The sequence below is a fragment of the Protomyctophum bolini genome (genome assembly GCF_963924005.1).
Source record: "Protomyctophum bolini genome assembly, chromosome: 1".
NCBI lineage: Eukaryota > Metazoa > Chordata > Actinopteri > Myctophiformes > Myctophidae > Protomyctophum > Protomyctophum bolini.
In genome coordinates this window covers 30,502,684-30,526,760 of record NC_137862.1, presented here as the reverse complement: position 1 = coordinate 30,526,760, position 24,077 = coordinate 30,502,684, and the positions used below count along the sequence as shown (strand labels likewise).

General features: G+C 40.8%; 1 protein-coding gene across 1 annotated transcript; it reads left to right on the top strand.

Annotated features, from left to right (window-relative positions):
- The first annotated feature begins 1,853 nt into the window (after positions 1-1,853).
- clpxa (caseinolytic mitochondrial matrix peptidase chaperone subunit Xa) lies at positions 1,854-23,452 on the top strand. Its single transcript, XM_080769472.1, has 13 exons — positions 1,854-2,221; positions 6,074-6,228; positions 7,099-7,198; positions 7,513-7,667; positions 9,955-10,117; positions 12,505-12,678; positions 15,886-16,050; positions 16,539-16,627; positions 18,269-18,433; positions 19,670-19,963; positions 20,576-20,668; positions 20,986-21,092; positions 21,356-23,452. Exons 1-13 carry the CDS (start codon positions 2,167-2,169, stop codon positions 21,444-21,446), a joined length of 1,806 nt encoding a protein of 601 aa, XP_080625598.1. The 5' UTR covers positions 1,854-2,166; the 3' UTR covers positions 21,447-23,452.
- The last annotated feature ends 625 nt before the right edge of the window (positions 23,453-24,077 follow it).

The window sequence follows — 24,077 nt, the reverse complement described above, 5'->3', positions numbered from 1 at the left end:
TCTCACCATTTTGACCAAGAATGTCCTGTTAAAAAATATTGTTAAGTGCCATGACCCATGGGCTTGTTTTTATAGGCTTGTTTCTGTCGCAGGACCTGGCAACATATTTCACTTCAGAATAAGAGCTCATAACTAATGTGTTCTTTTAAGTGCTACATTTATTGCGAACTCAGTGAGCACTTACTATGAGACCTAGCAGATCATGTCTGTCTGTCTGTGTGTCTGTCTGTCTGTGTGTCTGTCCCGCGATCCAAATATGGAGTGTGTTGCATCAGCAATCACTCAGCTCCATATATGGGCACAAAAGGGGCCAGGTCCACTCAGCTCCATATATGGGCACAGGGGGTTCCAGGTGGTCCCCAGCTAAATGGAGAGTTGATAACCACATGGACCCTTACAGTACGTTTTAACAGCGGAAGACCTTAGAGACCTACGGCGAGCGTCGCTTGAATATCGCCCAATCGCCCACTATCACCGGGCGATGTCGCCCAAAAGATGAATTACTTTTTTTCGACGTTGCAAATAATGCACTTCCGGAAAATTCGTCTGGCTGTCGCCCGCTGTTAAAACGTACTGTTATAGATCTTTAACTTGATGAATTTATTAAAAGAATATAGAATTACAGTACATTTCAAGCACAACTCAAAAAAACAACTGTTAACTGTGGACGACACCATAGAGCATTACACTTGTTTACAATAGTGTTGTAGTATGATATGATCTGAGTGCCTATGCTGTGTACTTGTACAATGTACTTGTACGTGAATATACAATGTACATGATATGTAGGCCTACTAGAGATGTATTGTAGCCTACTGCCTGAACTGTAACATACTTTATAGTTAGCTCCTGGAGTGGAGACAAGCAAGGTCAGCGTGCTGCAGGCAGCTAGATTGTTATGTCTAGTTAGTGACGTCATTAGGACATGAGGATCCAAAAGCTATATATGTTCTGTATGTATGTAATAAATCTTGTGAACGTCTTAGCGTGATACTGTCTGGTGTCATGTTATTGTTCTCCCGGGCCCGTCCGTCTGTCCGCCGCCGGACCAAGGAATGATTCAACCGGGTCGTCACACGCCACCCAGCCTACACACACAAGACCGGTCTGTCAGAACCAGACGAGGGTCCAGTACTTGGGATAATACAACAAATAGGGCCCACCATGTTCAATTCATCATAACAATTAGAGACGTACAAATATAAATCATCATAGAGGAGGTAAAAAAGGAAAGAAACAAACATACTGGGGTCAAAGGGTCAAAAAGTGCCGATTCCGGACCAGAGTGGACGCTGGACAAAAAACGTCTCTTCGTGTCAGCTCGTCCGACATATGCACGAGTGCGGGGAGAACTCCTTTAACTCTCTGTTAAGCGGTAGAGGTTTAAAATTAAGAGTGGCGGGCCTTCTATTGGGATCAGAGGTAAAGAAAAGTGCCGTTTCCAGATCCCAGTACACTTTTTTGACCTCTGATCCCAGTAAAAAGCCTGTGACTTTTTATTTTACTCCTTTCCCGCTTAGCGGAGAGTGTGTCGTTGTAGAGGAGGTCTCCCCGTCAGAACAGCTGGCACGAAGAGCCGTTTTTTTGTCCAGTGTCCAATTTGTAAAGGCCACGAAGTCCAGTGAACAGCATTTATCCATTTAGATATATTTTAAAGTTATTATTGATTTTATGTGTTTACAAAGAAACATAATGTGTGTTGTAGAGCATCGTTTAAATGTGTTTTAATCGTTTTAGATCTGTTTTAGTGTGCAAATAAACAGTTTTTCAACGGATTCAGTTTACACTAGAGCATACTCTTATTTTGAAGATATCGTCCACCGGAAGTCTTATATTCGCTAGCTTAGATTCGCCAAAAAAACACTGGTCTCACAACCAACTGGTTGGATCAGGCTGGCTAGCTTAGCCAGCTAGCTAATGACATTACATTAAACACATTATAATATAATAATAATAACAGCACACAGTACACTTTTTAATAGTTGTTTATATTTATGCCACCTCCCTTATTGTCTAGCTGGCCCTCTCTCTGCCTGCCGACGGGACACACGCACAGGCTGAGAGCAGGACATTTTGTTCTGTAACCATATAGCATAATACAGTCAGGCAAATATTCTGCCACAACAACATATAGAGCTCGTTTTTCATTTCACAGGAGAAAACAACATGTCCTGCACTTGTAGAACAGCAGCGACCAGGCTGTTTTCAACCTCCAGAAAAGGTACGTGAGTCTGTGTGCACTTTACTGTTTAAAGTAGACATGTAGACCTATATTATATACCTGCTAATCCTTACATTTAAAGCCACGATTCAACAACCAACACACCCACTTTGGACTTGCATGTGTTTAAGTCAATCCTAGCATACATAGTCGTTAAATGACAACAATAGCAATGATAATACTGAATAATAGTGTAATAAGCATACTTTGATTTATTATTATTATTATTATTATTATTATTTATCTGCTGTGGTTGTATTATGTTTTATTTAACCCTGCACTGTCTAGGCTAAACACCAAAGTAGTTCATCCTCACAATGGAGCTTCAACATAAATTAATTAATATAAAATATATAAATATGTAATTTAGTTTTTGGAGTACATTGTAATGTGTATTGTTTTGTTACTAGAACGGCCCTGCATGCGCTATCGATTAAATAATGTATTCTGCAATTACAGTAATGAATAGCCCATAGAGTAGAGAGGTCATGCAGAACATGTAATCAGTCACTGTCACTGACATACGTTGACCTACATGTCTGAATTGTGTGGCTGACACAGGCAGCGCAGGCATAACTTATATCAGAACAATGATGAAGATATCCAAATTATATGAAATAATAATGCATACAGAATGTTGTTAAACTTGTTACAATTCATCAGAAATCTTTTAAAGAAGCCACCACAGGGCGCCTGTGGAATCTAAAATAAGAACATTGAATGTTTACCTATATACCGTACACGTGCTGTTTTCACTGTCGCTGCAATATAATACTTTTTTTTTTTTTTTTTTTAGCTGAACCCATATTCATAGCTATGCAAGTCTCTGGCATAATAATTGAGGCATGATAATTGAGGCATTTATCACACAGCCACATAAACAAACAAACAACTAATTAATTAGTAAATGTTGAATTGAATAATTCTTCATTTTTCAATCACTATCATTTTATAATAGACTTTTGGGGCAAGTGGGCATGACCTGGCTGTACTTGGCACGCTGTCTGAGCACGGAGGAAGTAGCGTTTCTTTCACCACCAAGTTCATTCAAACCTTTATTTATTCTCGGGAGACATTGAGGTTTTCCCTCATTTGCCGTCTCGTCGAGATACGGTACAACATAAATACAACATTTTCAAAGCAATAAACAAAAATTACATCTCGAGGCTGAGGTGTATAAGTGTATACAAAGAATAAAACGATTGCGAGTAGACCAAGCGTGCAACCAGTAGGCACACATTAGGTATAGAGCACTGGTTCTCAAACCTTTTCATGTCAAGGACCCCCAAATTGACACCAATTAGCCCCGCAGACCCCCATTTGAAAAGATATGCTGGGGACCCTCCATAAGAGAAGATGTTTTATGGCTCTTGCAGAGATTCTCAACCCGTTTAATTTCAAGGACCCCCAGTTTGACATGCATTAGTCTACGGACGGACCCCCATTTAATGGCATTTCTATCTCTGGGACCCCCAATTTATATTGTAGAATCAATGTTAATTTAACTCTGAGAGTGTACAAATTGAACCAAACGGACCCAGTTACAGACCCACAAGGGTCCATTTGGCTGGGGACCCCCTGGATCTCCCTCAAGGAACCCTGGGGGTCCCCGGGCCCCACTTTGGGGACCACTGGTATAGAGCACTGGTTCCCAAACACCGGGTCGGGACCCACGGTTGGGTCGCAGACCAATTCTTATGGGTAAAAGAAAAAAAATGTCAAAGAAGTTCCATAAATTATCAAACAAATGTTTAAGATCTAGTGAAAAAAATAGCTTATTGCGACACGTTGTGAGCTTGTAGATCTGCAATTTTCACTAGTTTGGGTCCCGGTGTCGGGAGACATAACATTTGGTTCACGGGCTAAAAAGTTTATGAATCACTGCTATAGAGTAAAAGCAAAAACCAAGAGTACATTGAATGGCGTCCGTCCGTCCGTCCGTCCGGTCAGATATTATGAGTACAGTACAAACATGGATTGACATGACATTAGTTAATGATAAATAAGACTGCTGGCTACTCGGGTTACACTGAGTGTTCTATACATTATGTAAGTGGGGTGGGCAGAGAGACCGCACGCAGTTCCCACAGGAGGTTTGGAAACGCAGTGAATATCCTGGTGATGTTAGAGTATACAGGGGATACATTAAAATAACAACCACACTGCAGTGCAATATGCTGGTGATGTTAGAGTGGGGCTATACATTATTATAACAGCAACCTCAATGCAGTGACTATGCCGGGGTTTAGAGCGGATAATGCGCTATAACAGCAACCACATTCATCCTACTCTCGTCATAGGAACTAGGAAGTGTACCATGGGTGGTGGTGATAATAACCAGCTCTGTGGCCTTGTCTGGGGGGCATACGTTAGTCCGTCAGAGTGTCTGGGGGGCATACGTTAGTCCGTCAGAGTGTCTGGGGGGCATACGTTAGTCCGTCAGAGTGTCTGGGGGGCATACGTTAGTCCGTCAGAGTGTCTGGGGGGCATACGTTAGTCCGTCAGAGTGTCTGGGGGGCATACGTTAGTCCGACGACGTACCAATAGTATGCCATACCCGGCCGGTTCATCGCCCAGCCCGTGTCGCAGTCCCGCCCCCTTTCATGACGACGACAGGCCCATAGACGTTTCAAAAATTATTTCTTTAAAGACCTGTTACAACAGGGGCAGGTTACAACAGGGGCAGGTTACAACACCTTTTGTTTCATTTCTCTTCTTTCTAATTATTTGATCGGCCCAAAACAAGAGCTGGCTTTGTCCGAGGCTTAAATGTCTTTAAATAAATACTTTTTGAAACGTCTATGGGAAACATGACTGGGGAATTCTCTTCCGGGCCTGTCGTTGTCATGTCTAGGGGGTGTACTGCACTTCACGCTACAGAAACAGGAGATAGGCCCCGGCTGCCCCTATGGGCCTCATGGCTTGGCGTAGGTGGAAACTCGACCCAGGCACAATGATTACGTAATCGCCACTGCAGTTATTGTGCCTAAAAAAATAGCAGATCTTCAAGGTTACAAGGTTTTCTTATATGTACAGCAGTGGTTCCCAAAGTGGGAACCAAGTGGACCCTTATGGGTCTGTAACTCAATACAAATGGAACTGGGTTGCATTTTGTACACTCTCAGAGTTAGATTAACATTGATTTTTCAATATAAATTGGGGGTTCCAGAGATAGAAATGCCATTAAATGGGGGTCCGTAGACTAATGCATGTCAAACTGGGGGTCCTTTAAACGGGTTGAGAATCACTGCGACAGCCGTAAAAATCTTCTCTCATGGTGGTCCCTGGCATATCTTTTCAAATGGGGCTCCACTGACAGTATATGTCCAATGCCAAAACACAATCGCAATTATTTGTAATGTGACAATTAATCAGACTATATCCAGCTTTCCGGGTTTGGTTGAGTAAACACAAACATTGAAGATAAGAGTGAAGATGGAAAAGTGAGGACGCAAATTGTGATTGGCCAGAATGAGATGATGTATGAGGATGACGTACGATGATAAGAGCACCCCTCACTTCACAGTTGGGTGTGATTCTTATGTTTTGTTTGTGAACGTTCACTAAAGGTGCGTTCAGACTTGGATGGTTAGAGCGGCGCGATTACATACAAAGTCAATGCAAAGGCGAGAATTGCGCGACCTGGCGAACCGAGGCGAATATATATATTCATCTCTGAACGCAGCTTTAGACCTCGTATTTACCTGCTTAGTTTGCTAAATGCCTAAATTGTAACTGTAAATGAACTAAAAGGAAACTCTGGCGCACTCTCCTCTTCCAGTTGATCTTGGTGTTCATCATTCTATGATGTTTTATAATATTTATTATGTTTTCTTTTAATTCTCTCGCCAGGTGTCTCTTCTTCACGATTTCATCTGACCATTTTAAGTAGAGCGGAGAAAGCTGAAGTACCGCTGACCACCAGGAGAGTGCCGGTGAGATCCTTCTCAGAAACGTCCGTATATTTTTCGTCAAGAGACGTCAAAGATGGTGGCGACGGTGGCAAGGTATGTTTGTTTCATTCAAATGAATTAACCCATTTTGGACTGAGGTCGTTTCAAAAAATGTTTGAACAGTTTTCTGACTTATCTGCATTTGGCCGCGGACCCCCCATCTCAACATCTTTTCCAGGGACCCTCCCCAGAAGCAAAGATTTGAGTTAAAAATGTTCGCTCTGAAAGAATACTGTATATTCAAAGATTTGCGACACATTTTCACGATCTTTCAAAAATAGCAGACCTACAAGCTCGTAGCACGGCACTCTGTGCCGTGCTATGAGCTTGTAGATCTGCTATTTTTCAATAGCTGAAGTATAACATAATGCTTAAAACACCAAAAGGGGTTCCCGCCCCAAAATGGGTTAAATATGTACAATATGCAATAGTGCAGCACAAGTAATCGGAGAAAAAAAAGATTGTGATCTAGATTACGCGATCTCATTTCTAAATTTGAGCAAGAATGGCGCAGCACTAGTACTTGGCTGTCCAGTTCATTTTAGTTACTCTATGTTTTTGCTACAAGAGAAAGAGACTTTAAGAGAGGTTTAAGTCGAGCACTTTGATGTTGTGCGTTTAAAGTTGGCTCCAACCCCCAGGTTGGCAGAGGAAGTGTAGCGCCCAGGATTACATTAGATAATTGGCACTGGGTGAAAAGAAAACTGGGTTACAAAATTGTGGGATAGAAATTAAAAAATAAAAATAAAGTTGGCTCCAGGTAACACATTTCAAATGTAGTGGGGAGAAAAGGGGTACAACAGGCGTACGACAGCTCAAGACCAGACATGAGTTCTGGCGTGGCGTACTTCAAAGTTCAAAGTCACGCTGGAATGATAAATGCCAAAAATTGCCAAACCGTCATTGTGTTTCCTTCCATTGCAGAAATCGGGCGGCGAGTCGGGGAAGCGAGGAGGGTCCGGTGGCAGCCAGCTTCGCTGTCCTAAATGTGGAGACGCCTGCATACGAGTGGAGACCTTTGTGTGTGAGTGCTTTGTCTTAATTCAGGGGGTAACGGGAATGGGAAAACGGGTAACGTATCAATTAAACATGGCTGCCTGCCAGGCAGGTGTTTTCTACACTAACGGGAAGAAGAACATTAACGGGAGGTTAATGTTTAAGTCATTAAATAGGTCAAAGGTCATGGGTGTGCAGGGACTCACTGACCTAGTTTCTCTACAGAATGACTCACACCTGAGATTTCTCTCTCTCTCTTTCTCTTTCTCTCTGTGTCCCTCTCTCTGTCTCTCTCTCTGTCTCTCTCTCTCTCTCTCCCCCCCCCCCCACCCCCCCCCACAGCCTCCACTCGTTTTGTAAAATGTGAGAAGTGTCACCATTTCTTCGTGGTCCTGTCGGAGACCGACTCCAAGAAGAGTCTCAACAAAGAGCAGGAGTCGGCGAACGAAGCGGTCAAGTTTGCCTTTCAGCAGAAACCTCCTCCTCCTCCTAAAAAGGTACAGAAAGAAACCTCCTCCTCCTCCTAAAAAGGTACCGCCTGCCTATTTCACCACCTGGTATAGCACATCGTTGTCATCGTACCAAAACTCAAAGTGTGTTGTGTCCGTGTTTGTTTATGTGCGATGAGAGAGCAACTATTCATTTCCAGATAGCTGTACGGTCCAAGGTTCTTCCAAAGATAAACATCACTTTAAGATTACACTTCTTTTACTCAGTAGAATACCACCATGTGCTTTTACTCAGTAGAATACCACCATGTGCTTCTTTTACTCAGTAGAATACCACCATGTGCTTTTACTCAGTAGAATACCACCATGTGCTTTTACTCAGTAGAATACCACCATGTGCTTTTACTCAGTAGAATACCACCATGTGCTTCTTTTACTCAGTAGAATACCACCATGTGCTTCTTTTACTCAGTAGAATACCACCATGTGCTTCTTTTACTCAGTAGAATACCACCATGTGCTTTTACTCAGTAGAATACCACCATGTGCTTTTACTCAGTAGAATACCACCATGTGCTTTTACTCAGTAGAATACCACCATGTGCTTTTTGACACCAATGAAAGTGGATGCAACTGAAACATGCGCTAACCCAGGTCAACCCAGGTCAAATTTGAATATGAGAGGGCCACTATATTTCCACATTCACTCCAGAGGGCACTGGACATTTAACATACTGTTGTAGCAAAAATAGCAGATGTACAAGCATGTAGATCTGCTATTTTTGCTATATTTGAATTGAAATCCAGATATATATTTTATATTGGAATCCTGAACAGTAATTTTTTTATTTAATTTCAAATGCATTTATACTTATGTTAACTTTATGAACTTAAATGCAAATACATTGGACATAAAAAAATAATTTTAATACTAGTCATTAAGCTACTAATTTAGACTGAAGTAATTAAAGCGGGTCATGTTTGCATGTTTGGAATTGTAACAGCTGAAAGAAATAATATCAGTATTCTGATATTATTATTATAACCTGAGGGCCGCATTAACCCATTTAGACTAGGACGTGTGGAGCCGTCCTAGTGCCTTTCATCGGTTTTATTTAATTATTTTGCCTTGCTTTTAACCCTGTAGCATTTGTGAGAATGTAAAGTCCTTCGTAAATAAAAAGCATTATTATTATTAGTGTGGTTGCCCTATAACTATAGTTATTGTATTAGCGTTGGTCTCTGGTCGGACATGGTCCAGCTGATTTATTTTTGTCTAATGCGAAACAGCGTGGCTGCCCATACAAGGAGGAGGAGAGATGATCTACCGTATCTATCTAGCCCACCAAAACAAACATAAATGTACTTTTGCGTCGCATTATGGATAGCGACAGAAAAATACCATGGATATAATTAAACAATTGTTCCCCTGTGCACAGCACACACTGTCTCCAGGTAAGAAAAAAAAACTAATCTGAAGCTGCTGCTGCACTTTCACTTTGTGTTGACTTACTGTATCTCCAGAGTCCTCAGTCCTGCAGCCCCACAATGGAGAAATTATCTTATCTCTCTACAATGCCATGTTATTCAATATATTAGTTTAGCACAAAATAATAGGCTTTTTTAAACCAAGCCCTTATTCAAAAGTTATGCAGGCTGTCATTGTATTTTCTGTGAATTAACTCACATTTAAACTCAATGATCCTCAGCCATTTACATTTCGAAGGACCCCTAAATTAAATGTATATGAATTAGCCTAGGGTGACAGCCTGACAGGGTCCTAGGCCATTTCATTATGATTTTCATCTCTGGACTGGGACCCCAAAACATTTTTACAATATTTTACAACATTAGCTACTTATATTTTGTTATTTAAAGCTGTGATTATTTATTTAAGAAGCACTGTTCTGAACCAATGTTCGCCAATGTAATCCTTAACCTTTAAGCTAAAAGCATTTACTTAAAATCATTTTTTTTTAATTGATGGCCTTCACGCCCTGGCACTTGGCCTTGTGCCCTCAAAAAGTTGACCACACTAAAGGCCAAGTGGCCATGCCCCTAAAAGGATGAAATTCCAGGCCTGATTGTCACACTTTATTATTTTCCTTTTTCCGGAGTAACCTACCTAACTTCTGCTGTGATTGGCCGAGCTTTGCATAACGTTTATAGAGACATGAATTCCCTTGCAGGGGCAGAAGACCAAACTATTAAAGCGTTATAGAAATGTTCAATATTAGAAGGAGTATAAGTAAGCGACTGCGGCAACCACACTTTTCAAGTTATTATTATATTTATTATTATAACGTTTATTTATTATTATAACGTTGTCTTCCAGATCTACGCCTACCTCGACAAATACATCATCGGACAGTCTTATGCAAAGAAAGTGATGGCGGTGGCCGTTTACAATCACTACAAACGCATCTACAACAACCTTCCTGCTACCGGTGCCAAGCAGCCGGCGGAGACAGAGAAACAGGCCTCCCTGACTCCCCGAGGTGGGTGATATTATCGCAAACAAAACGTGTCAAACTTCACTATAAACACAGTTTTAGACAGACAAAGAGTCTAACAAAATGGTGGCAAGCACTGCTTATAAAGGTTCTTGTTAACCTAACTTCTAGTTATTTAAATGCTAGACTGGAATATCCAATTGCCACTCAACACAGACATGTTTTGGCACACAGGCCCTTCGTCAGTGTCGGGAATTCCAAATTCCAACACTGACGAAGGCCTGCGGGCCGAAACGCGTCTGTGTGTTTGGTTTGACTGCCAACTGCTGATTCTACCATTATTCTACCATTATTCTGATGCTGCTGATCCTATCATTATTGTAAGATAGCGGTGCCCAAAAGGTAGATTGTGATCTACCAGTAGGTTTGCATGTAGACCACATGACATGCCCCTAAAACTATATATAATTTAAAATAAAATATATTTATGGCATCAGCCACTTGAATTAACCCATTTTGACCTGAGGACGATTCTACAAATGCCTTCTAAATCCTGACAGTTTTCTGAAAAACCCTATGTTCTCAAACATTTTCATGTCAAAGACCCCCAAAAATATATGTAATTGGCCGCCGACCCCCATCTGAAAATATGTTGTCCAAGGACCCCCAGAAGCAAATATGTGAGTTAAAAATGAATATATATTTCAGTAATTTTCAAAAATAGCAGATCTACAAAGCTCGTAGTGCAGCACTCTGTGCCGCAAGCTTCTAGATCTGCTATTTTTCAATAGCTAAAGTATAATATAGCAAAATGTTTAAAACACCAAAAGGGGTTCCCGTCCAGAATGGGTGACTTGATTGAGTGACGTGAAAAGGTTTCTTTATTTCAACTGGTGAAGACGTCCTGGAAATGACGTAAAGATCATCCCCATATGGGCTGTGATCTGGCCTAGTCCTGAACGTCACCGGAGTCACCGGAGGACGTCATCATAACGTCATCATGACGTAATTTGGCTTGCTGGGTTGTCAGCATTGGTACAGCATTTTTTAATCCCCCCCCAATCAGTCCATCGGCCCGTTTAGTTTGAACATAGTTAACTCTAGTCAACGCTAATGTACACAAAGTGTGAAACCTTTGTGTAAAAAAAAAACGACTATGTTAGTTAGTAGCAAGCATCCATTTAGCCCAAGGCATTTCAGTGTCATACTGTAGTAACCTGCTATGTTATATTGACTCAGGATGTAACCAAACACTTCCAAGAGACTGGAAGAAAGGTTTTTTTATTTATAGAAAGCACTTGGTGACAACAAGTCAGTCAGTGCTGTTTGTTATGTATAGGGTTCCAAAAAGTAGGTCAACCTGGGCCTATAGCATGGGGTTGATGTTCTCCCTTGGAGTAGTTACTGGGTAAAAAGAAATACTGGCTGCAGTTATTTACTGAGTAAGACTACAGTCTGCGAGTGAGACAGTCTAAAAGGCAGTGTTGTTTTTGGCAGCAAATTTAGATTTTAGTTTTATATTAGTCAGTCTCTTTAGTTTTAGTCACATTTTTGTCACCTGGAATGTTTTAGATTTAGTCGACTAAATTTACAGTTGATTTAGTCAAACAAAATGTATTTTGGCGGGCCTGGATGCCGTCATAATGATTATATATTTTTCACAAGCCCACATGTTATTTTCAGCATGCAACTAATTGTAAAATAACTTATAGTGGATCTCTTGTCCACTAACAGTTTTAGTCTAGTTTTTATTAGTTGACGAAATTGTCAATAATATTTAGTCTTGGTTTTAGCTTAGTTTCCATTTTGTTTACGTCAGTCAACAAACAAACAAGTCAACGAACATTTTTCGTCTTAGTTTTAGTCGACGAAATCAACACTGCAATGTAGGCATTTAGCAGATGCGTACCAGAGCGTCATCAAGAACCCCTGGCCTCCTTACCTTCAACCCTGCAGGATCTCACAGCTTGGATCCTAATTATCACCATTGGCTCACAAGCAGATTCCATCATTGACATTATTACATGATAATGCCAGCAGAAACATTGCTTTACTGTTTTATTTACTTTCTTAAAGCAGATGCTAGGCTTATATTTATGCCAAAAACCAAATACACCTAAAATTACTCCAGAGTAGACGGGCTCAAGACCCAAAAAGATAAATTAGACAAATTTTTCCCAGGACCCAAACTATAATGAAGTTGTGGAAATTATCACAATGTTTTATTTTTATTTATGAAATACTTTTGAAAAATGTTGTAATTGGATGAAATATATGATGATATTTTTTAAATTAGCTTAATTTTTTTTAATTTTTTTTTAATGTAGTGAATGGGGAAAAAATGTTTTATAAAAGATTTTTATTCGCAGCCCATAAGGTTATTGGTTCGTCTGTGACCCCAGCATGGATTGTTTGGTGTTTTTTTTCCACAGAGCTACTGCAGATCGCTGGGCTTAATCCCCATGGGAACGCGCTGGGCGCCTCGTCACAGCAGACCAATCAGCAGCCTCCCCCGGAGAAGAGGGGCGGAGACGTCTTAGACTCAAACCCCACCCACATCAAACTAGAGAAGAGCAACATCGTCCTGCTGGGGCCCACCGGCTCAGGTGAGGAACTGGGTTCACCCATTAAGACCTGGAACGCATCTGTGTAACCTTATAGCTTTTAGCCAGGGTGTCAGTGGATCAGGGGTAGAGTGGCCGGTAGAGCAACTGGATGGGGAACCGTGAAATTGCAAGTGCACATCTTTGAATATATATGTCCTTTCACAGCAAATGCTTTTTAACTGCTTCTGGGGGGTGGTCTCTGGAACAACAATATTTTCAGATGGGGGTCAGTGGCCAATTACATATTTTTTTTGGGGTCCTTGACATGAAATAGTTTGAGAACCACTGATATAGAAACATCATAATGATTTAGAATGTAGAATCCGGTCTCAATGGGTTAAATATGAATACAGAAGACCTTAGCTGTATGTATGACACTGTATCATGGTCTAATTACAGTAATGACAAGTTGAACTGTAAAGTCTACATTTGTTTTACTTTATTCAACATTTATTTAACCATGTAAAAGAAAACACATTGAGACTAAAGTCTCTTTTGCAAGTGTGAACTGGCCAAGAGAAGAGACAAGATAATGTTACACAACTTTGCCAGTAAAACAACACTATACAGGACAACATTTAGGACAGACAAATAACATTTGTAAATTGTAGGCAAAGTACACCCACTACCTATGAAGCTCAAGGAGAAACAGGAAAGTTTAATACATTGACCAATACAAAAAAAACTAATATAAACACTAGGCAACAATGTTTGCTACTAGACTAATATGATATATATAAGACTAGAGCAACAACATTTTCTACACGTCAAAGAAGGAATAGTGTCTGAAATGTGCCCATGGCAATCCTTTTAAAACTCACTAGTGGAATCACAGAAGTCTGTAGGTCATTCCATGACCAGGAGCCAGTTGGACCACCTCACACTAAGTTCAAACATAGTTATAAGTAAGGCTGTCAAAAATGATCACGTTAACGGTGTTAATCAATTGCATTAATTCATTGCGTTAAAATATGTGACGCAATTAACATTCCCCTAACATGTGCTCAGGAACGTCCTGCGCATAACAAATCTGTGTAGCGCGCAGTCATGATTGAACATCACCAGAGGCCTAGCGAATGGTAGGCCTAGCGAATGGTAGGCCTAGCGAATGCTCACATCACATCATATACAGTAGTACTAAATGCATTAGAAAACTAAAAACATTAAAAAAACAAATGTATATCCGCTATATGTGATTTATCTTTCCATTTCCACAACAATATACAAGAAAATCGTGATTAATTATTTTCTAAGCTGTGATTAATGTGATAAAGAATTCAAATCATTTGACAGCCCCAGTTATAAGTCAAGACTTTTGCATTTCTAAAAGGCCATTTAAGCTATAACTAGGCTACGTTTTTCTTCCCCCAGCCTCAAGTCTGTGGGTACGACATAGCGTAGCCAAGCATTTGATCTTGTCCCTAATTCATATCAAATGTTATGTAATGCAGCAGCTTGTCTGTGGCAATCATATCAGCAGGTTACAAGAGAATAATCGCAACTGAGTTATCAGTATGACTAGTTTACTTTAATTTCTCAAATTATACAGGAGCAGGGACATGCAGAGAGTGTTAGAGAGGCGGGGGCTGAAATCCTGTAAGGACAGAAAATAGCAGATCTACAAGCTCACAAGAGAGCTTGTAGATCAGCTATTTTCCAGGGCACAACCCAGCACTCTTTAGCTAGTGGAGATGCGGTGTAACGACATGGATTTCAAAACAAATTTGTTCAACGCAAAATACTGTGTGTTCAAGTTCAGGAGACTGAATGTTGCCTTCCGGCATGGCATGGAAAGGAGGGGCATGTGCATTTCTTTAACCAAAGTAAATGCTGCATTCAGGGTCTGGAAAGGGCAGTTGATTTACAGACGGGTAAAAGATCAGGGGCTGAAGCCCCCTTTGATGTCTATGTGTGCACGTCCCTGTGTGCAGGAGCTCATGTTGTCAACTACCTAGAACTGAACCGAATCTAATCCAGCCAGTCTGACGTCACCAGGGGCAGCGGTGGCCGAACGGTTTGCGGAGCGGAAGGTCGCTAGTTCGTATCCCCGGACCGGCACGTTAAAATTACCACCGCTGAAGTGCCCTTGGACAAGGCATTGAACCCCTACCATGAAATGTTCTATGAGCAGGGCCTGGCTGTAAACAAGTTATTGAGCTTAGTCCAGTTACCCTGGGTAAACATAGTACCTTTCCTTTCCTTTACCAGACTGTCAGTCACTCTTCCAGTAAACCTGTTGTGAGAACTGGTTAAGCAGCACGCCCTGGCCTGATGTCACAAACAACACACGTACACTTTCACAACACCAGAGAGTTTATCTGGGGGCACAGGGTTAGTATGGAAGCTGAACAGGCTCAAGATTATTTGTATCCGTAAAATCTGATTTGTACTCGTGGTAACAAAGTGCAATTCATAACTACAAATGTTCATATTTCAGTTACAAATCTGAAAATGAGACTCAGTGGTTCTCAAACATTCTCATGTCAAGGACCCCCCAAAAATATATGTAATTGGCTGCCGACCCCCATCTGAAAATATGTTGTTCCAGGGACCCCCTCAGAAGCAAAGATATGAGTTAAAAACGTTCGCTGTGAAATAATTAAATTCAAAGATATCCACCGCATTGGTGGGTCAAGCACTTAAACCACATTATAATGAATTGGCCGCAGTCCTCTAAGGGTCCATATACTGTCTAATTAACTCACCTCTAACGAATCCTCACGCTTGCATGGAGGTTGCTTTGAGACAATGTCTTGCGAGCTTGTACAGTAGATCTTATATTTTCTCAGAATGGTTGTGCCCCAGAATGGGGACAGTAGGGTTCATGGTTAACCCATTTTGGGCGGGAACCCCTTTTGGTGTTTGTAGCATATGCTATTTAAAAATAGCAGATCTAGTGCCGCGCTATGAGCTTGTAGTTCTGCTATTTTTGAAAAATTGTGAAAATGTGGCACAAATCTTTTAATTCTTTCAGAGTGAACATTTTTTAACTCAACTTTTTGCTTCTGAGGGGTCCCTGGAACCAACATATTTTCAGATGGGGGTTGCTGGCCAATTACATATAATTTCTGGGGTCCTTGACATGAAATATGGAGCACAACTGATATAGAAACATGGGTATTTCAGAGAACTCAGGATTTAGAAGTCTTTTTTTTTTTTTGACGTCGAGCCTAAATAAAAATACTAATAATGATATCAACGTTGCAGGCAAAACTCTCATCGCTCAGACGCTGGCCAAATGCCTAGACGTGCCCTTTGCCATCTGTGACTGCACCACGCTAACCCAGGCGGGCTACGTGGGAGAGGACATCGAGTCTGTCATCGCAAAACTCCTCCAAGATGCCAACTTCTCTGTGGAGAAAGCACAACAAGGTACAGGATGTGTTTTGAAAGATTTATTTTTGGGCTTTATTGGATACTGTACAGTATGGTGACAGGAAATGGGGAGAGAGATGGTTGGGTTGACACGTGGCGAAGGTCGTCAGACTGGCTTAGCAGCCTAGGTGCTCGGACTGCTACACTAGTTTTGTTTTTGGCAGCAAATTTTGATTTTACTTTTAGTCATAGTCTCTTCAATAGTTTTCATTTAGTTTCAGTCACAAAAGTCACCTGGAATGTTAGTGTTAGTCTAGTTTGACTAACAGTTGATTTAGTCGACTAAAATGTATTTTGGTGGGAGTTGATGCCGTCGTAATGGCAAATTCTACACGCGTTGTGAGCTTGTAGATCTGCTATTTTCAGCAAGTCGACCCAATAAATACAGACTGACAACAGGGGACTACTATCACTCTGTTTTATTTGGTGTGTGTGCACAACAAAACCTTTAAGTGCTTAATGAAGTTCATGCTCGTTCCTGGCAGGCATCGTGTTTCTGGACGAAGTCGACAAGATCGGCAGTGTTCCTGGAATCCACCAGCTGAGGGACGTGGGTGGAGAGGGAGTACAGCAGGTCTGTATACTCACTGGAGTACATTTTCCTCTTGCTGTGACAATTATTCAAACTTATGATTTTGGTTGTGATCCTAGATCTTCATCAGGCAATATTTTGCCTGATGGGCAATATTTTGACATTCGACCCAGACTATCGGCTCCAGACTAACTTTTTCACAGGTAGCACTGGTGACACCTACCTTTTCACTTGGTAGCGCCACCACAAATTAGCGTGTTAATACATGACCGTATCATGCTGATGATAGTTAATTTCCATACCTTCTGCCCCATGGCTACGATGTTTACCTTCCAGTTTACACATTTTGGACCAAGGCTAGCAAAAGCTTTCTTGGCTGAAGCATAAATGCCTTAAATTAAGCACATAACATGGAATATTTATATACTGTATATATTCTCTCTCTCTCTGTCTCTCACTCACTCACTCACTCACTCACTCACTCACTCACTCACTCACTCACTCACTCTCACTCTCTCACCACACACACACACACACACACACACACACACACACATACACACACACACACACACACACACACACACACACACACACACACACACACACACACACACACACACACACACACACACACACACACACACACACACACACACACACACACACACACACACACACACACCTCCCAATGTATGAATGAATCAATGAACCATTGCAAAGCACTTGTGCTATAAACAAGTGCTATAAAAATGCAATTCATTATTATTCCCCGACTAAATGAGGAGGGGAGAGGCTGGGCGCTTCTGGTGATACAGTGTTGCGATCCCTGCACGTGTTGTGCTTTTGGCTGTTGTGGTGCTTCCTTAATGACTGAACCTTAAAACGGCATGGCGAGGTCGCAGGGATTTTGTATTGAGCTCCTAAAACATGGATGTTGTTCTGTATGATCGATCACCTCAATCTGAGCTTCAATTTGGAGAAAAACGCTGCTATAGATCGTTGCTAAAGATGAGGACGGAAGGGAAAATATTGAATGACATTACAACACGGAAGCAAAGCGTTGCCCGTCGACGGAGAACCAAGACGCCAAGAACTGCTAAATGAGTTAACTCATTTAGACCTAAGGCCGATTCTTAAAAAAGGGCTTCTAAATCCTAACAGTTTTCTGAAAACCCTGTTCCTATGTCAGTGGTGCTCAACCTTTTTCACGTCAAGGACCACCAGAATTATCTGTATTTGGCCACTGACCCCCATCTGAAAATATGTAGTTCCATGGACCCCCCCAGAAGCAAAGATGTGAGTTAAAAACGTTCGCTCTGAAAGTATATTCAAAGATTTTTAAATGCTTGTAGATCTGCCATTTTTCAATAGCTAGAGTATTAAAAAGGTATCTTTGAAAAACAAAGAAAAGGTCCCGTACACTGTCAGACACTTGCCAAAATGTTGCTCTTTATTAGGTCGACGTTTCGGTCGCTTATTTAGACCATCATAATCAGGACAGACAAATAATATACCGTATGCTCTATTGCCCCACGCACCTGTCACCAGCCTTTCTGAGGTGTGCATCAGCCTTTTGCTAAAAATAGCTAAAGTATAACATACGTCCAGAATGGGTTAATGTCATGCTGGCAGTCAGGAACATTCCTGGATCATCCTGGATTACATCATGTTTCATTCCAGGGACTCCTGAAACTCCTGGAAGGCACGGTGGTCAGCGTTCCCGAGAAGAATTCCAGGAAGCTCCGAGGAGAGATGGTCCAAGTAGACACCACCAACATCCTGTTTGTAGCGTCCGGGGCCTTTAACGGTCTGGACAGGATCATCAGCAGGAGGAAAAACGAAAAGGTGAATCATAATTTAGTTTCCTTGATGCGTTTTCAACATAAGAACAATAAATTGGTGTTTTATTGTTTTATAGGGTAATTTACACACTTAACAAAATGCATGGCCTTGGATTTATGCATAAATGGCCCGTCCCTCTGCATGATTGTTCAACTTTGACTAGATATTGAGCCCAAAAAATGTTAATGATCTTAAAAAAATCGAATCAAACTTTGGTCGATCACAGTCGTTTTTTTTTTTTTTCCACTTAATTTTTATTGAAGGAAGAACAGACACAAACAAAAAAACAATACGGGAAAGAAAAAGAAAAGCAAAAGGACAAAAAGTAAAAGAAAAAAGGCTGCATTTTTCATATTACAATAAAGATTCAATGAAATTCTATTGCAATATCACTAGGCTGAGAGAAGAGATTCCACTTTTCCCATTTTTTATAGAATTTATCCTCTTGTAGTCTCAGTATGAATGTTAGTTTTTCCATAGAATACAGTTCCTCAATAATGTCCATCCATTGATCTTTCGTTGGTGGGTCCTGTTGGTACCAGCGTCGTGTGATTGCTTTTTTACTTGATGCTAAGAGGATCTTGATTAAATATTTATCATGTGTTAGAAAATCTTCAGGGATATTTCCCAACAGTAGAAAAGAAACAGACAGAGGTATCTCAAAACACAGAATGGTCTCCAAAGTGGAGTGAATATCCTGCCAGTATTTCTGAATTTTAGGACAAGACCAGAAGATATGAGCGTGGCCCGCTTCCTTGTGGCCACATTGTCTCCAGCAAGGCTGTTCTGTTTTCAGTTGTCTTGCTTTAATTTTGGGAGTAATAAAAAATCTCGTTAAGTTCTTCCAACAGAATTCTCTCCACATTCTTGAGTTGGTGGATGTAATTTGTGTTTCGCACATGTAGCGCAGCACAGAGTGCCGCGCTATGAGCTTGTAGGTCTGCTATTTTTGAAATATCATGAAAATGTAGTGCAAATCTTTGAATATATATTCTTTCAGAGCGAACGTTTTTAACTCAAATCTTTGTTTCTGCAAAGATTCTGCCTGGAACAACATATTTTCAGATGGGGGTCCTGGCAGCCAAATACATAATAATCTTGGGGGTCCTTGGCATGAAATACAGTAGTTGGAGGACGACTGACATGGAAACATAGGGTTTTTAGAAGGCCTTTGTAGAATCTAAATGGGAGTAAATGTGCTTCATAAATAATAATAAAGTTTAATTTCCTCTTTCCCAGTACTTGGGTTTTGGCGCTCCACCGGACATGGGCCAGGGCAGGCGGGCCGCGGCCGACCTCTCCAGCAGCGCCGGAGAGCTGGACGCGGTGCAGGAGATCGAGGAGAAGGACCGCCTGCTCAAACACGTGGAGGCCCGGGACCTCATCGACTTCGGCATGATCCCGGAGTTCGTGGGCCGTCTGCCCGTGGTGGTGCCGCTGCACAGCCTGGACGAGGACTCGCTGGTCCGCATCCTCACCGAGCCACGCAACGCCCTGGTGCCTCAGTACCAGGCCCTCTTCAGTATGGACAAGGTAATGCATGCACACTTTACCACTTTAACCACTCTGAAAGAATACATTTTCAAAGATTTGCGCCACGTTTTCAAGATTTTTCAAAATTTTTAAAAACTATGAGCTTGTAGATCTGCTATTTTTCAATAGCTAAAGCAGAACAGAATGCTTAAAACACCAAAAGGGGTTCCCGTCCGAAATGGTTTAACCCATTTTTACCTGAGGCCCATTCTAAAAAAATGTCTTCTAACCCCCAGAATTATCTGTATTTGGCATCAGACCCCCATCTGGAAATATGATGTTCCAGGGAAAGATTTGAGTTAAAAACGTTCGCTCTGAAAGAATATATATTCAAAGATTTGTGCCACAATTTCATGATTTTTCAAAAAATAGCAGATCTAAAAAAAGAAACCTGCCTCGGGTGGTCCGCAATTCTCCCGTGATAGGATTGCTTATCCCTGAGCTAACTTCCATAACTTTTCTCCTTGAATAAGTCACCTCACTTTCAAATACCCGTGGCAAATGACTGGACAGAGACTGAAACAATGGTGGCAGTCGTGTTAAGAGAATAGCTTCATGAGTAACACTCATGCCTTCGTTCAGTAAATATAGCATCCCTGTGTTGTCTTTTAGTGTGAATTGATCGTCACTCCTGAAGCCTTGAGGTCCATCGCAAAGATGGCTTTGGAAAGAAAGACCGGCGCTCGCGGTCTGAGATCTATCATGGTGAGGAAGACGTTCATTTGTCCTTAAAAAATAAATGCTAACTGTAGACACACGCCATGTTGGAAATATAAAATGCTAAGTGTAGACACAGGCCATGTTGGAAATATAAAATGCTAACTGTAGACACACGCCATGTTGGAAATATAAAATGCTAACTGTAGACACAGGCCATGTTAGAAATATAAAATGCTAACTGTAGACACAGGCCATGTTGGAAATATTAATTGCTAACTGTAGACACAGGCCATGTTGGAAATATTAATTGCTAACTAGACACTGGCCATGTTGGAACTATTTCATGGATTGTTGTTCAACAGGAGAAGCTGCTGCTCGATCCGATGTTTGACGTTCCACACTCCGACATCATGGCTGTAGAACTGAACAAAGACGCTATCGAAGGGAAATCGTCGCCGAGATACGTCAAGTAAGTATACTTAATGTCTTCAATTGACAGTGATTTAAACATAAGTCAAGTTATAGCTTCACAGCTTCAATTTGACCTGAAAATCATGCTCTATTTATTTATTATAGTGTTTTTGTTTAGTGTCCGTGTGGCCAGTTGGTCCATCAGTCCGGACTGGTCTGGTCGCAGTTTATTGGATTATGTGCTTGTTTTCTTATTATTTGGTTGTATGTGTAGACTTAAAACTGTTTTTTTTTTTTTTTTTTTTTTTTTTAATTCTCCAGAGCACCAGTGAAAGAACCTCTAGAAGAAGAGTACGACTCTGGCGTTGAAGAGGAAAGTTGGCCGAGGCAGGCGGATGTAGCCAAAAACTGATGGGGTGAAAAGCCCCCCTCTCCCCCTAGAATTTCTACTGAATAAGCTATTGACGTTTTATTTGGGAAAAAACTGATCATTATGTATGGACCCATTTTCAAAATTTGAAAACTTGGAATTCAGAGGCGAGGCCTGATAGCAGTAAGGAGCATTTAATCCTGTTTATTAAGACTTATTTTTCCACGTGATTGTAGAATTGAGTCTCTCGCCCATTAGGCGACACAGCGGAATGTCGTCAATAATGTTTGTATCGGACTGCCTTTTATGCTGTCTGTCTGTCAGAGGAACCATTCCTTTATGTCACTGATTTATTAATAATAATAATAACAAACGTTAACAAAGACCTTTTTGTATTTTCTAAACGTTTTGCTGCTTAGGGGTGGATTTTAAATATTCTACACATAATACACATACAGTGCCACACACACACACACACACACACACACACACACACACACACACACACACACACACACACACACACACACACACACACACACACACACACACACACAGAGGGGCGGTTTAACATAAAGCATCCTGGATACTCAGCAATATGGCATCTTTTTCTTTCTTTTTTATTGACGTTCTGACAGATGGTAGTATACAATTTGTGCAGAACCATCCATTTTTAACATGAAAAACAAAGAATAGCAAGTACCACACAATATACAGACATTACGTTAGACAACAAAGAAAAGAAAATAAGGCAAAAAATAGTCAAACATAAAGTACACCACCAGTATTGCATATTCCAGACAGGAGTCTTTAGAGCCCAAACTCGGGCACTCCTTACTACAAAACCGTTTTAAGGCCAACCGCACCAATGCAACTCCTTGCAACAAAACAGTTTTATGGTGAACCACACCAATGCAACTCCTTGCAACTGCCATTGGGGATAATGGTTGCAAGGAGTTGCGTGCCGAGGCCCGATGCCGAATCATTAATGTGAAGTCCAGACCACACCATACTGTTCAATAATGTACAATGAGGCTCGGTCTAGAGAGGTCCACTGCTCAATATGGCATCTTGAAGCTTGCTTTCATCTGTGTTAAAGCCATAATATGGTGTTCTATAAGAATTGGATGAAGGATGACCAGCTATTTTCTTTTCTTTGAATCATCCCGTAGCATACGCCTGGTGCATTCTGACCATGTTCGTATCAAAATCAGTGTTATTTCTGTTTTGTTATCCAAAATCTGAGATTTTCTTTTTACAAGGTACAATTCATCCAGGGATCAGATCATTTTGATTATGTATATGAGCTGTATATAATCTTTAAGTTGCCGTGACAAAAGTGCCACCGACATAACAACCAACCCTGACTGTAAAAATAAAAGTACAGGTAAATGAACCAGCAATTTGCAATCAAAAAACCATGAAGATCAGTGTGATTGTCAACCGTTTCATCTCTGGAATGCAGCAGTTGGGGAAAACGTGTAGTATTGTCATTACATTTGGGACCTTTCTTAGTAACCTGTAGGTCCAAAAAGTATTTACTACTGTATAGTTTCTGTATTGTGCAAAATGTCTTGATTGACTTAGAAGGAAAAACATATATTAAACATTGTGTGTTCTGTTTAAATGAACTGATAATAAGACAGAGGATCATCAATAAGTTACAGTCGGTCAACACAAACCGCTTTTCCTCAGTGATTTGTTTTCGTAGACAATCTGAATTCTCTGCTACTTTTGGACACCTTGAAGCACCAATGCTAGTACTGTCATAATGGAAAGGTCATTGTGTGGCAGATGACATGAAAAATGTTAAGGCAACTAATGAGGTGTTCATTGATATTTCCCAGTAAATGTATCTAAGAGTGATTGCCTGATTAATGAAACTGAAAAACCACCATGAAGCATGTCTTTTGAAACTGTGGTAAAGTTGGAAACTATAGTCTTTCCAGTCGATTCATAGTTCAGTTTTTTTTCAATTCAAAGATGGACAATGCATTTGGGTTTATTATTATTATACCTGTTTCTAATATAAAATGCTGTGCGAAGAAAATGAATCTTAAGATGTCTTCAGAATTCATTGCAATGATTATTTTTCTAGACACTGAAACATATCACTCCATAGAATAAATTATTACAGCAGTGGTTTTCAAGCCTTTTCATATCAAGGTCCATTATTTATTGGGCATCTGAGCCACGGACCACCATTTGATGACATTTAGACTCAGACCCAAAACTAGAATTATTGTTGCATTCGATGTTGTCCACATTTCCATGCTGTATTGATGTTAGTTTTGGGTCTGATGATCTCTCATCAGCTGGTGGTCCGTGGCTAAATGCCCAATAAATAATGGACCTGAACTGTACTTTCTGTGTTGTCGTCGTCGTCCCCCTGCAAACTTTTAATAAAGTAATAAATCAATCAATCAATCCCATTCCCATGATATGAAAAGGGTTGAAAACCACTAGACTAGATCATTGTACAGCATTGTGGATTCTCTCTTTTAACCCAGAGAGGGCAGTGTTGTGTCAGAAATGTGTTTTGCTCACAGGAAGAGAAGAGAAGAGGAACGTTGTGCTAAACAAAGGTATTCTTTTTGCCCTGACTTATTTATTGTAAGGAATAAGGATCCACACCGATCACAACACAACAGTACTGCAGGCTGCGTCTGTCGG